This window comes from Thamnophis elegans, chromosome Z (assembly GCF_009769535.1).
Source record: "Thamnophis elegans isolate rThaEle1 chromosome Z, rThaEle1.pri, whole genome shotgun sequence".
Classification (NCBI taxonomy): Eukaryota; Metazoa; Chordata; class Lepidosauria; order Squamata; family Colubridae; genus Thamnophis; species Thamnophis elegans.
This window is the reverse complement of record NC_045558.1, coordinates 127,990,291-128,005,691: the sequence shown is the minus strand read 5'-3', so window position 1 is coordinate 128,005,691 and position 15,401 is coordinate 127,990,291. Positions and strand designations below refer to the sequence as shown.

General features: G+C 43.4%; 1 protein-coding gene across 1 annotated transcript in view; it reads right to left on the bottom strand.

Annotated features, from left to right (window-relative positions):
- The window catches only part of RIPK3 (receptor interacting serine/threonine kinase 3), a 39,545-nt gene extending 26,790 nt beyond the window's left edge, over positions 1-12,755 (bottom strand). Inside the window, exons 1-4 of the mRNA XM_032234781.1 lie at positions 12,672-12,755; positions 10,239-10,444; positions 7,727-8,075; positions 1,544-1,704 (exon numbers count right to left, since the gene is read on the bottom strand). Of these exons, the coding sequence (XP_032090672.1) occupies positions 1,544-1,704; positions 7,727-8,075; positions 10,239-10,384 (656 nt within the window). The 5' untranslated portion in view covers positions 10,385-10,444; positions 12,672-12,755. The remainder of the gene's footprint in view (positions 1-1,543; positions 1,705-7,726; positions 8,076-10,238; positions 10,445-12,671) is intronic.
- Between the last annotated feature and the right edge of the window lie 2,646 nt (positions 12,756-15,401).

The following is a 15,401-nucleotide window of genomic DNA, read 5'->3' as shown; positions in this document are numbered from 1 at the left end:
TGGTTCCTATTTTTCTACTTGTATTTTTACATGCCTTCGAACTTCTAGGTTGGCAGAAGCTGGGACAAGTAATGGGAGCTCATTCTGTTACGTGACACTAGCGATCCGAACCGCCGAACTGACGACATTTCTGATCGACAAGCTCAGCGTCTTAGCCACTGAGCCACCGTGTCCCCTAGTAGAACTTTAGATTCAGCCAAAAGGATGGAAGGAAATAGAATAAATGGGCTTATCATAAAATGAAAAACCTCGAGGTTAGGAAAGCCAGTTTTAGGCAAATAAAATGGAGACTCGGGAATGGGCCTCAGATCCCCAGATTTTCTGCTTTCAAATGGGAATCAAACCCAAACCAACCTTAGCATCAAGGTGTGCACATGGATTTAGCATCCCTTATTGGACCTTTATAGGGACATGGTGGCTCAGTGGCTAAGATGCTGAGCTTGCCGATAAGAAAGATTGGCAGTTCAGTGGTTTGAATCCCTAGTGTCGCATATCGGAGTGAGCTCCCGCTACTTGTCCCAGCTTTTGCCAACCTAGCAGTTCAAAAGTATGTAAAAATACAAGTAGAAATATAGGAACCACCTTTGGTGGGAAGGTAACAGCATTCCGTGCACCTGTCTGTACCCCCTTCCCTGACCGAGTTGTGAGCCGCCCTGAATCCCCTTCGGGGAAAAGGGCGGCATATAAATGAAATAAATCCTAATCCTAATCCTGTGCCATTTAATCATGCCGGCTGCATAACCACAGAGATGTCTTTGGACAGCACTGGCTCGTAGTGGAGTGAGCTCCCACTACTTGTCGCAGCTTCTGCCAAGCTACTATTTCGAAAGCATGTAAAAATTCAAGTAGAAAAATAGGAACCACCTATCTTTGGACAGTACTGGCTCTTCAGCTTTGAAATGGGTATAAGCACTGCCCTCTAGAGTCAGGAATGACTAGTGCATTTGTTTCAGGGGAACATTTACCTTATTGTACCTCCAGAATGCAGCCGCGCAAGCGATTGTGGGTGCACCTCGGTACACCCACGTTACACCTATCCTCCGCGAGCTGCACTGGTTACCAATTGGTCTCCGGATATGCTTCAAGGTGCTAGTCGTCACTTATAAAGCCCTTCATGATATTGGACCTGGGTACTTGAGAGACCACCTGCTGCCAATTACCTCCCAAAGACCCATTAGATCACACAGATTAGGCCTCCTCCAGGTTCCGTCTACTAGCCAATGTCATCTGGCTACTACCCGGGGGAGGGCCTTCTCTGTGGCGGCTCCGGCCCTTTGGAACGAGCTCCCCACAGAGATTTGTACCCTCACCTCTCTCCAGGCCTTCTGAAAAGCCGTTAAAACCTGGCTGTGTCGGCAGGCCCGGGGTCAATGAGTTCCCTTCCCCTCTCGAATCGTGTGGCTGTTGGTTGTTTTAAATTCCCTGTACTTTTTGTTGTAATTCTTGTGTTTCCCTTCCCCTCCTTGGGTTTGTGCGCCGCCATGAGTCCCGCCGGGAATAAAATGAACCTTGAACCTTGACCTTGAAAAGCAACCCAGCTCACCTGTAGACATCCGTGCTGGGGGCTGGCTTGTAATCGAATTGGACAAAGGATTCAGGAGGCAGGAACTCTAGGGTCCCACCACAGGTGTCCTCTTCCCCAGAACTGGACTTATATTGCTGGGTCGTTCTTCGCCTGAACTTGGATAAGCCAAAATCCGACACCTGAGCCAGAAGTGGGGATGGAACATTGGAAGCGGTTAGCTAACGCCATGCATACGGGTTACAAGCAAAGTTAAATCATAACCACACAGGTTAGAAAAGTCTATTTTTCTCCAGCCATCTGCTGATTTAAAAGCTATGAATGTGCATTTTAAATCAACATAATGCTAGAGAGCCACTAAATTGTTGATCCTTAAACTATGGCTCCGGGCCAGATACGGCCCACCAATTCAAAATATCCGGCTGGCAGAATGGTGTGATTCAACCACACCCCTCACCCCTCACCCTTGCCAACAGCCTTCTCTTCCAGCGAGCATCTGCTCCAGCTGCACTTCTGGTCTGAAACGGTATAGGGTTTCCTGCCTAGGCAGGGGGTTGGACTAGAAGACCTCCAAGGTCCCTTCCAACTCTGCTATTGTATTGTATTGGTTAGTTAGTTATTTCACTGGTTGAGCAGCACTTCTGATCACACCCTTGCTGCCGAAGGTCAGGCTGAAGGGTGCTGGGGAGGGCCAGCTGACTGAGGGGTGAACTTGCCAGTGCAGCCACTGATCCAGGGACGGTGGGTGAGTAGGGGAGGGAAGGGCTGCTACTGGCTTGAAAAGCAGCTCTGTTGCCAGCTTGTGAAGTAGTGCTTCAAAAGTCTTTAAAAATGCTTTAAAAACAGCCTTTCGGGATGTTTTTCACAGCCATATGATCCAGGACCACTGGGTGAGTCAGGGAGGGGCAAGAACAGCCAGGACAAAGGTAACATGGACTGCTAAACTGGCCACACCCACCCAGTCACATGACCACCTCGCCACGCCCACCCAGTCACATGACCACCTACCCATGCCCACTCACCCGGTCCAGGCCCCCCAACAGTCTGAGGGGCCATGAATCATCCCCCTGTTTAAAAAAATTGAGGATCCCTGCCCTGCACTAAATGTAGACGCTGGTACATATTTACTGAATTTATATTCTGCCTTTTCTTCCAGGCCCCAAGGGAGGAAACATGGAACCTTTTCTTCTGCATTCTTTGCAAGTGCCTCCCCTTCTAGGTAGGCTGATCTGAGAGAAAGAGACTGTAGCATTGTCAGTCTCCAAGCACTGAGAAAAAGTTACTTTGAACCCGTTTCTCTTATTACAATACAATAATACAATAGCAGAGTTGGAAGGGACCTTGGAGGACTTCTAGTCCAACCCCCTGCCTAGGCAGGAAACCCTATACCGTTTCAGACAAATGGCTATCCAACATCTTCTTAAAGACTTCCAGGGTTGGGGCATTGACAACTTCTGGAGGCAACTTCTGTTCCGCTGATTAATTGTTCTAACTGTCAGGAAATTTCTCCTCAGCTCTAAGTTGTTTCTCTCCTTGATTAGTTCCCACCCATTGCTTCTTGTTCTACTCTCAGGTGCCTTGGAGAATAGTTTGACTCCCTCTTCTTTGTGGCAACCCCTGAGATATTGGAACACTGGTATCATATCTCCCCTAGTTGTTCTTTTCATTAAACTAGACATGCCCAGTTCCTGCAACCGTTCTTCATATGTTTTAGTCTCCAATCTCCTAATCATCTTTGTTGCTCTTCTCTGCACTCTTTCTAGAGTTTCCACATCTTTTCTACATCATGGTGACCAAAACTGAGTTCAGTATTCCAAGTGTCACCTTACCAAGGCATTATAAAATGGTATTAACACTTCATGTGATCTTGATTCTATCCCTCTGTTTATGCAGCCTAGAACTGTGTTGGCTTTTTTGGCAGCTGCTGCACACTGCTGGCTCATATTTAAATGGTTGTCCACTAGGACTCCAAAATCCCTTTCACAGTTACTACTGTTGAGCAAGGTACCACCTATACTGTACCTGTGCATTTTGTTTTAATTGCCTAAATGTAGAACCTTACTCTTTTCACCATTGAATTTCATTTTATTAGATAGTGCCCAATGTTCAAGTTTCTCAAGATCCTTCTGTATCTTTAGTCTATCTTCTGGAGTGTTGGCTATTCCTGCCAGCTTGGTGTCATCTGCAAATTTGATGAGTTACCTATTTATTTCCTCATCCAAATCATTGATGAAGATGTTGAAGAGTACTGGGCCCAAAACAGAGCCTTGGGGTACTCCACTGCATACTTCCCTGCATGAAGATGCAGTTCCATTGAGAACTACACGTTGAGTGTGGTTGGTCAGCCAGTTACAAATCCATCTGGTGGTGATGCTGTCTAACCCACATTCTTCTACTTTATCTAATAGTAGGCTATGGTCTACCTTATCAAATGCCTTACTGAATGAAGTCCAAGTAAACTATATCGATGGCATTCCTCTGGTCCACTAATTTTGTCACATTATCAAAGAATGCAATAAGATTAGTCTGGCATGATCTGTTTTTGACAAACCCATGTTGACTTTTGGCTATTACTTTGTTTGCTTCTAGGTGTTCGCTAATTCATTGCTTGATTATCTTTTCCAGAATCTTTCCTGGTATTGAGGTCAGGCTGATAGGTCCATAGTTTCCTGGATCTGTTTTTTCTCTTTTTTTGAAGATGGGAACCACATCAGCTCTTTTCCAGTCCTCTAGTAGTTCCCCGGTGCTCCAGGATCTCTGAAAGATATAGTTCAGTGGTTCTGAGATCTCGTCTGCCAGTTCCTTCAGAGCCCTGGGGTGTAATCCATCTGGTCCTGGTGATTTGAACTCATCTAGGGTAAACAGGTGCTCACTTACCATTTTCTTCCCTATTTCTACTAGTGTTCCTAATCTGATTTTTGTGGTGCTGTTTTTGATAGGTTGGACTGTTTTATCCCTTTGTGCAAAGACAGATGCAAAACATAAGTTAAATAGTTCTGCTTTCTCCCTGTTGCTTTTCACCTTCTTGCCACTTTTTCCCAGCAATCAACAAATTGTTTCTTTAACTTTTTTCTTGTTTTTAACATGTTGGAAGAAGCTTTTTTTTGTTTGTTTGTTATTTTTTACTTTTGTGGCAAGCCTTTCTTCATTGTGAGCCTTAGCTTTCTTTACTTCATCTTTACTTCATCTTTACATGCTCGGGCTATTTGCTGATATTCTGCCTTAGTTATGTCACCCTCTTTCCACTTTTTATATTTATCTTTTTGTCTTTCAATTTGTCAGAGAGTTCTTTATGCAGCCATGCTGGTTTCTTTTGGGAGCTGTTATTTTTCTTCTTCATTGGTATTGTGGTAGACTGGGCTTTTGTAATCTCATTTTTCAAAATTTCCCAAGCTTCTTGAGTTGTTTTCCCTTTGAGGATTCTCATCCATGGAATTTTTCCCAAGTCTCTCTAAGTTTATTGAAATTAGCTCTCTTAAAGTCCAAGACTCTAGTTTCACTTTGTTCACTTTGTTCTATTACTTGTGTTTGCATAATGTTGAATTCCAATATTGCATGGTCACTTGCCCCCAGGGTTCCTATGGCTTCAACACCTATCATTTCCTCTGTTAGTGAGAATTAAGTCTAATATGGCCGATCTCCTTGTTCCCTTCTCTATTTTTTGAGAAACAAAGTTGTCTGCTAGGTTCGTTAGGAACCTGTTGGATCTTCACTTGGTGAAGAGTTTATTGCCCAGTTGATGTCAAGGTAGTTAAAATCCCACACTACTATTGTGGTGTGCTTCCTACATACCTTAGTTAGCTGACTAGCAAAAAGTTCATCTACTTCCTCTGCTTGGTTGGATGGCCTGTAGTATAGACCTATGGCAATATCATCCCCCCCCCCGAACCTTTAATATTGATCCAAATGCATTCAAGATAGTTCTCATCATTGTTGTGCTCTATTTCTGTAGAGATGTACTTATTTCTTATATATAGTGCAATTCCATCTCCTCTTTTATTTGGTCTATTTCTTTTAAATAATTTAAATCCTTCTAGCTGTATGTTCCATTTGTCAGTTTCATCCCACCAAGTTTCTGTAATGGCAACAATATTGCATCTGCCCTCTTTTACTTGAATTTCTAATTCACCCCGTTTATTCCTCATAGTCTGTGCATTGGTGTATAGACATTTATATATTTATAAATATAATCAAATCAAATCAAATTTGAGTCCATTTTGATTGACCCTGTGTTTACTGCCTGACTGTCCCTATTTTCTTACCACTTATATGATTCGTGCACATGGTATGGCACTCACTATTAAATGCTTGGTTTTGCTTGACAATGGGAGTGATAATCTTACCCGCACAAACATCTGTGTTAGATGCACTGATAACCCTATGAGTTTTAGATTACTGGGGGCAGAAATGTTCTGTATCAATTAATTCTCTCTCCCCGCTGTTCAGTTTAAATGTTTATCCAGAAAATCTGTGAATTTAATGTCAAGTAACTCAGTCTCTTTCTTGGATAGGTGCAAACCATCTCTTTTGTAGAGTTTTTCACTGGACCAGCTGCAGGCATCATGACTAATAAAGCCTTCCCTTTTACACCACTCCTTTAGCCACACCTTAAACTCTGCTACACGCTGGCCCTTCCCTTTTTTTTCCTTTATATACTGGTAAAACCAGTATATAAAACCTCTGAAAAGATAAGCCTACAATCTACACTACTAAATTCATATCCCAAGCTCTGGAAATCATTCTTCACAGAAAGTACATCTTTTTGGGACAGATCATTTGTGCCAAGATGTATAGTAGCATCAACGTCACAGTCCTTCTTGCATTCTTGACTATCTTAAGGATACACCTCTTGTCTCTGCTGGCAGTAGCACCTGGCAGACACCTCACCTCTTTCAAAACCTCCATATCCTTTCCTAAATTTACATCCCTTACGATTGAATCACCAACCAGAAGGTGACTTCTCTTTTTACATACCTTGATCTTCTTGTGCGACTGATGTGTGATACCTGGGTCCCCATTTCGCCTTTCCAAAGAAAGTTCTTCATTTTGGACCACGATCCCCTGCTTATTTGAGTCATCATTATCACAACTACCTTGACCTGTCTCTTTAGTGTCCCCATTAAGGTAATCAAGGGCACTATATCTGTTATGCTGGGTCACAGCAAAAGCTTTGTGTTTATGGTTCACAGCTCTCATCCTGCCAGATCCCATGGTTGTCCAGACTGCTCTTCTCCTGTAGGATCTTTGCAGTAGAAGGGGTGGTGATAGCGTGGCATCTCCATAGTGTGGAATGGCCGAATTGGGCACCTAATTTCTGCTTGGAGAGTACAGATTAGAGATTCTAGATATGTAATCTATCTATGTAGACTAGTAATTTGTTTACAAAGGGGACAATATCCAAATTTGAAAAGAGTGCTGTGAAAGACAGGTGCAAAACAGCTATTACATTGAACTAAGCCAGTCATTTTGAAATAAAATAAAATCACAATCTTAAGCGTACTAATCCAGAATGTATTATTGCTATTTTGGTTTATAGATATATGATTTGCATGCTGTTAGGCGTGCAGGCTACCACCTAGTCCTCTTTGTCTCTCTGAATCCCCCCTTGTAAAAAACCGTGGCACGACAAAACCGCGCTCCACTAAAGCGCGCCCGATTAAACCGCGTTGCTGACGTCATCAGCAGGGCGACAACAGCGACCGCGGAAAAAAAGGGCGCTTTAAATAGTGCTTTGAAAGCAAGCCGATTCAAGTTAAGGTAAGGGTTAGGTTTAGGGTTAGGTTTAGGGTTAGGTTTAGGGTTAGGTTAAGGGTTAGGGTTAGGTTTAGAGTTAGGTTAAGGGTTAGGGTTAGATTTAGGGTTAGGTTAAGGGTTAGGATTAGGTTTAGTGTTAGGTTTAGGGTTAGGTTTAGGGTTAGGTTTAGGTTTAGGGGTTAATTTTAGCTTTAGCGTTCACAGCGTGCTTTTTTCGTTGCGCTGTGATGACGTCAGCTACGCGGTTTCGTCGAGCGTGCTTTAGTCGAATGCGGTTTTGTGGTGGAACCATAGAAAACAGCTCCAATCACCAGCCTCATGGAAGTTCAAATGACCTTCTATGTGCTTTTTGGATTTGATTTATGCAACAAACTCAGATAAATTACGTCACTGTGCAATTCTAGGGGAGCTAACAGCTTTAGAATAAAAAATACAAGTGGGAAAACTCACCCGGACATGCAGTTCCCCATCGAGTAAGATGTTGCTAGGCTTGAGGTCCAGATGTAACAATGGAGGATCGAGGTTGTGCAAGAAATTCATAGCCAGAGCTATCTCATACAGGATGCGGAAACGCAGGGCCCAAGGCATGGAGGGGACCTGACACATTAAGTTGGACAAATTGCCATTCTCCATGTATTCCATCACCAAGCCCAAGCTGGGCATTGTGGCTGACGTCAAGGCAGCATCTGTCTGCATTTTGCCTACAAAGAGGCCGTAGAGTCGTAAGATGTAGTTGAAGCGGGCTTTGTCCATGGCTCGGGCTTCATTCAAGAGTTCTTCTCGAGTGAAGGTAGCATTTCTGCAGGAAGTATAGGAATTTCAATTCTGTTGGAGGATTATTCAGAGGTGATATTCAGCCAGTTGTGACTGGTTCTGGCGAACCGGTAGTGGAAATTTTGAGTAGTTCAGAGAACCAGAAAATGCCACCTGTGGCTGGCCCCATCCCCATCCCAGCTGATCAGCATGGTTGATCTATTGCTACCTACCAGCTAAGCAGCTGTGTCTTCTTTTGTTTCCCTGCACAGGAGAAAGGAGCTGGAAAGCAGCTTAGTCAGGTGGGGAGGGAATGGGGATTTTGCAATATCCTTCCCCTGGAGTGGGGAGAGAATGGGGATTTTGCATTAACATTCCCCCAGGAGTGGGGAGGGAATGGGAATTTTGCAGGATCCATCCCCTGGAGTGGGGTGGGAATTGAGATTTTGCAATATCCTTCCACCAGGAGTGGCGAAGGGAAGGGGGATTTTGCAATATCCTTCCACCAGGAGTGGGGAGGGAAGGGGGATTTTGCAGTATCCTTCCACCAGAAGTGGGGATTTTGCAGTATCCTTTCCCTGGAGTGGGATGGAAATGGAGATTTTGCAATATCCTTCCACCAGGAGTGGGAAGAGAAGGGGGATTTTGGCAGTATCCTTCCACCAGGAGTGGGGTGGGAATGGGGATTTTGCAATAACATTTTCCAGGAGTGGGGAGGGAATGGGGATTTGGTAGTAACCTTTCCTTGCCATGCCCACCAATCCATACCTACCAAGCCACACCCATAGAACTGGTAGTAAATTTTTTTGAATCCTACCACTGGGATTATTGTAGGTGTAATGAAAACATGGTGATGCTGAGGAATAGCAGAGTTGATATGGGGGAAGGAAGGAGGTACTTATTAATTAAGGACTTGCAGAAAAGATTTCAAGTTTGAAATCAGCCCTCCATTTTAGGCAGGGCCCAAGAAGCAGTTGCAGTCAGGACTCCAGTAATGCTATTTAGAATATAGAATAGAATGAGCTGGAAGGGACCGAGGAGGTCTTCTAGTCCAGGCTCCTGCTCAAGCAAGAGAACCTATACCACTGTCTAGACTTTTCTTAAAAACATCCAGTGATGGAGCGCCCATGATTTCTGGAAGCGAGCTGTTCCACTGGTTCATTGTCCTCCCTGCTAGGAAGTTTGTTTGTTTTTTTAAATTCCAGGTTGCTTCTCTCCTTGATTAATTTCCATCCATTGTTTTTTTTTTGGCCTGCCCTCTGATGCTTTGGAAAATAAATTGACCCCCTCTTCTTTGTTGCAGCCCCTCAAACACTGGAATAAATGCTATGATGTCACCCCTAATTCTTATTTTCTTTAGACTAGCCAAACCCAAATCCAGCCGCAGTTCCTCGTATGTTTTAATCTACTGCTATCAAATTTCTCTCAAATCCTATATTTCATTATTTTCCCTTCTGTCCCATTCAAATTTATAATGCGTGAACAATGTTTGAATATCTCATTAGGGCTGCCTAATGAGAAGGAAGGACTCACTGGAGAAGAGCCTAATGCTGGGAATGATTGAGGGCAAAAGAACAAGGGGATGACAGAGAATGAGGTGGCTGGATTGAGTCACCGAAGCAGTAGGCGTGAACTTAACTGGACTCCAGAGGATGGTAGAGGACAGGAAGGCCTGGAGCAGTGGTGGGATTCAGCCAGTTCGCACCTATTCGGGAGAACCGGTTGTTAACTTTCTAAGCAGTTCGGAGAACTGGTTGTTGGAAGAAATATAATTTTGAATTTTTTTTTTACATTTTACCAGGCTAATCCTGTAAGGAAGACAGGAAGGAAACATTCTGGTGTTGTTTCTAGTCTAATCTTTATTGCCCTGCTTACAGAAACTGCCTCTCTGGTTAACCCTTATTATATTGTAACAGCTAAGGCGAAGTGCCCATCAATGTGAGTGACGTTGAGTTGGCCATGCCCACTCTGTCACATTAACACCGAGCTCTGCTTACCCACCTGATCATTAGGGCAGAGAACTGGTTGTTGAATTATTTGAATCCCACCACTGGCCTGGAACAACGTTCTCAATGGGGTCACAATGGGTTGGTCACAAATTTGCAATGAATGAAAACAACAAGGGCTATATCTAAAGGCCAGGCAAGAGAAACAAAAAGTCTAACTTTCAATCTTTGCACTCAAACAACTTTGAAGCAACCACTATTACCTGTTCAGAAACTTTACTGCAACATCGGTCCCCCACTTCTGGTGGCGAGCTCGGAAAATGTCTCCAAAAGAGCCTCGGCCAATAAAGGATAACTTCTCCAGGTGCTCCTCACTGATCTGCTCATAGAACTCATTGGGAACAGCCATTCTTCCCAAATCTTCATCGGCCACCAATAGTTGTGTCTCAATAATCTGGCATATTAATGGCTGTTTTCAAGAGAAAGGAAGATAAAAATATAGGTTCTTTGGAGCTAAGTAGGACCATGGTTGACTTTGAAGTGCTATGCCAAGGACCACACTTCAACTGGACCAAGGACAAATGTGGTCAAGGCGAGGACAAATATGACTTCAGATTTAATTAAATGCTGTTCTGACTTAAGCTTCCCAAGATCATGAAATAAACTCCTTGTCCCGACAAAAACCCCTTTTATTAATTTACTGTAAATTATGCTCATTCACATCCAACAAAGTCTTTTGAGGGAGGATTTTACAGTCACAGACCTTATCTGGCGGAGACCTGACAGGCTGATATCTGCAGAACTTGGTAAGGAGTCTCGGAGAGTCACGACACAATTAAGCGAACTAATTTTCTCCTGCAAACTCCACTCCCCTTTTGCTCCTCTTTTATTTCCTCTAGGAGGGGCCATTCATCATCTGGCCTTACTCCCAAGTCGACCCCTGTTAGTTTAGTTGTTCCCTTCATCTGGTAACTCTGCGCATGCACACACTGGGAACAGGCTCCAGCTGTCCGTCTGCCTCATTGATGTCTGGCTCTGAATGCAGCTGATAGCTGGCATCCGGCTCTGGCTCCCTCTCTGCCTCCGACACAGAGCCCTCATCAGAGCCTTCCCCAGACTCCAGGACGGGCCCATGTTCCTCCCCAACCTCCTTACTGTCCACATCTATTGCCAGCTCCGCTTGTGGTGGACTACAACAAATGCATCTTTACATTCAGTAAAAACCAAAATAAAGGAAAGCTGTGATTTCTCCCTATATGTTCTCTTCCTTCTGCAAAGCACACAATTCATGTTGGGGAATCACACCTGGTGCTATTGGGGCATACCCCAAGCCCAGGTATTTCCAGTTGAACATCTCTGATCTAGGTGAAAAACTTAGGAGAGCAAGGCGGACATGATGATTGTGATCAGTTCCCAGTCTATTGTTGTCCCAAAATGCTAGGATTGAAACTCTCAGGATTCCTAGTCACTCTGCTGTCTGTATCTAGATTGGGGCAGGCCTGTTATAATGCTAAGGAACACAAATTTGGAGCAACTTTTATTGTCTGATGGGAACTAGAAATGGCAAATATAATGAAGAAGGGGAGGAAGAATCTCAGCCAAGGTAATGGTCAGGAAATGGTCTGTAGCCAAACAGGAATGGAATATGAGAAAGCACCTCAGATTACACTTTCCCTAGTTCTCTAGATTTTTAGGGTTGCCTCATAAGAATTCAGCCTTAAACAAACAAACACACACACACAGAGACTTGTTGTCTCTACCTGAAGAAGTTACTGAACTTTGCAATAAACTTTAAAAGTTAAAACAAGTCACGGGTCAGGTGAGGAATAATGAGAAAGGAGTTGCTTGTTTGGTGATTTGGGCCTTCTGGAGTTCTTTGGTTAGTCAGAATCACGGGAAATGTGATTCTGGAGAGGGAAGGTCCTTACTTTTAATATACCCATCCTTGTGAAGAAGCCAAGTTCCTTCGTCTCCACTACAAATATTATGAGGATTAATGTAGGCAGCCAAAGCGAGAAATGATGGACACTTTTTGAATTAAGAAGTTCGTCTTATGAAAGATCTTGAGAACTTATCAGAAAGCCACCTCACCAAAATTGATAGAAATAAAGCAGGGTTTGCAGTCAAACAAACATTTTGGGAAAACCACCTTTAGGGTCAGAGATATTAGTGTGTTACCCTCACTGCCTCAATCCCTCCTGCTGACAGTTTTGGTGATCAAGGCAAGTAGCTTTCCCACCCCAGCAGGAGCTCCTTCCTAGACTTCTTGGGTCAAATCATGGCATGTTCACTGCACCATTTAGACTCCCTGCATGGTATACAACTAACCACCACCCACTTGTCCTCCTCTACTTCCTACTGGCCCAATGGGCCAGTGAAATGTAATTGAGGGATGGGGTGGGGCAGACAAGAGGGCAGGAGCGAAAGGACAGGAGATCTCCCAGCTGCCTTCCAGCCATTTTGGGGAAACTGAAGAGTGACTTGAACCCCCTGGCACAGAATGTAACCATGAGGCCACCTAAGGCGGGGTCTAAAAGTCACCCATTTTGACACTTTTCAACACCATGGACAGAATTGATCTTTGGCTGCAGTGAATACCAGATCAGATCTGAGATAAGAGCCACGATGCATGGAGAAAGTTCACTTCTCTTCCTCTTTTTGACTTCCCACCAAGAATACTACATAAGCATGAGTACCTTTCTCTGTCCTTGTCGACTTCTTTCTGACCGGAGAGGTTTAACTTCAGGCCTTCACCAACATCTCTGGCTTAATTCCTCTTCTCTTCCTGTCAAGAAAGTCCTCCTTCTGAAGGCTTCCTTCCTCTCCCCCTCTCTCCGTGGATACTTTCTCTTTCACAACCTCTTTGTATCTTCTGAGTTTCTTTCCTTCTCAGACCTCCACAGAACCATAGAGTGCATCCCTTTGAAAGCTACCGAATATAACTTGTTTCACCCTTTGATGAGGACAGTCAGGACAGATGATTTCGATCTTGGCATGATGAACGAGATTAGAGGCTTCCTAATGTTTGCAAGCAAAAAGCTTGTATCAGGCATAAACTATGGCTTAGAGATACAGATTAACAGAGATGGAAGGGACCTTGTAGGTAATCTATTCCAACTCTCCACCTAAGCAGGCCTTACATACACCATTTCTGACAGATGGCACTCCAGTCTCTTCTTGAAAGCCTCCAGTGACAAAACCCCCATATCTTGTGAAGGCAACTTCGGTTCCACTGGTTGATTGTTCTCACTGACAGAAAATTTCTCCTTATTTCCAGGTTGAATCTCTCCTTCTTCAGTTTCCAGATAAAGCTATGTAAGAAGACTGAAAAGCTGTACCATGCATCTCTTATAGAAAGCACATGAGGACAGCCAATAGCATACTGATTGGGAATGTGCTGTAGATCAAAACTTTTGGAAGACACTCAATAGGGGATAATTTAATTTAATAGGGGAAGAGGGTTTAATTTAAAGCCAGTGTTTAGTTTTGGATCATGGAAGGAACATTGATGTATAGCTGACAGTGACTCACCTGGTGACTCTCTCACCAGGGAAAATTGCTTTTTAAAAAAATACAGAAATGAGGCAAAAGAATAGAATAGGAATAGAATAGGAATAGCAATAGGAATGGAATGGAATGGAAAGGAAAAGAATAGGAATAGGAATTAGAATACAATAGAATGACAGAGTTGGATGGGACCTTGGAGGTCTTCTAGCCCAACCTCCTGCTTAGACAGGAAACCCTATATACCATTTCAGATAAATGGGTATCCAATCTCTTCTTAAAAACTTCCAGTGTTGGAGCATTTATAACAATAAACCATCAAGGATCGGTTTATCTCCCCTACCCAATGAAGGCTGGGTTTGATCAAGTCATCTGACTTCGTGCCTGCACATGTGCAAAGTGGAAGGACATGTATTAGCTTAGAAATTTCCTAAATAAATTATCAAGGCATCTAAAAGCTCTCTTCCAAATATGTTTTTGATGAGCCTCACTTCTCTGCATTTCTCAGTTAAAGAGGGGGATTAACCTATTTTTAAAAACACAGATGACCGTTTCCTTTTTTCTAATAATAATAATAATAATAATAATAATAATAATAATAATAACAACAACAACAACAACAACAACAACAACGTGAAGAAAAGCAAAGTGAATTTTATAAGGATTTGAATTCCATTCTCAACATTTCCTTCTTTTCTCCATCTCCATCTATTAGTTAGATAGCTAATTATCAAATTAGAAACTGCCCAGAGAGGGATAACAGAATAACAGAATTAGAAAAGGCTCTTGATGGTGTACAAATAAAATATTAATACATTAAAACTGTATGTAAAATTTTAGTAAGAGGCAAGGATAATTAAAAGACAATAATAAAAGTGAATTAAAAAGCAAGGGGAGGCCACTTGGGAACCATGCAGCCCTATGTTTGCAAACCTTTCTAAAAGACCAGGAGATTGGAGGCTGCCTCAATTTTTGTGGGACCATAATTCAAAGGGGGGAGGCAACAGCAGAGAAGGCTTTCTTCCTGGATCCCACCAATCAGAATCCTTTAACTGACCAGATGGGAGGGACTGATATAATGGGGGGAAGATGTTGCATTGATAACCTGGCCCCATTATATGTAGGGTTTTAAAAATCATAATCAACACTTTGAATTGGACCCAGAAGCAAACTGGAACCCAATGCAGCTCTTGCAGCATAGATGTTTTATGGCAGTGATGGCTAACCTTTTTGTCATTGCGTGCTGAAAGCACACACACACAGAACCATGATGCCCCCACACGCTCCCCACCCCTGCACATGTGTGTGCACCTTCCGCATGTGACCTGCCCCTGTGCTTGCATGTGTGACCCCCATGACCCTCTCCCCCCATGCATGCATGCACGACCCCCTGCATACCCCTGCACACCCCACACATGTGCACATGATTCCCCTGCATGCTCCTCCCATGTGCATGTGCAGCAGAGACCTGAAAACAGTGGAGCTGAGCTGGCTCATGTGCCCGCAGAGAGGGCTCTGCTTGCCACCTGTGGAGCACCTGCCATGGGTTTGCCATCACGCTTATATGGTATAGTTTTGGGAGGGCCCAAGATTGATCCTGCAAATACATTCCTTACCAGCTGAATGATTATGTGACCCCACAAAACCAAATTTCATGGAGAACGAACATGAACGATGAACATACCATGAACTGGGAAATAAATTGTATACCTCCTAAGGTAAACCTGATAGCAAACACATTTGTTCTAGTGATGAACGCTAAGACAAAATGTATCTTGCTTTATAATGCTTGATGAAGTCTTGCTCTCCTACTTAGAATATTTCTGAATATTCCCTGTTGCTATAGCAGATAAATCCATAGCATTAGTGACTGAATATTGCTGGAGAAATGAGAAGAACTCTGGAGAGTGACCAAGTTTTAT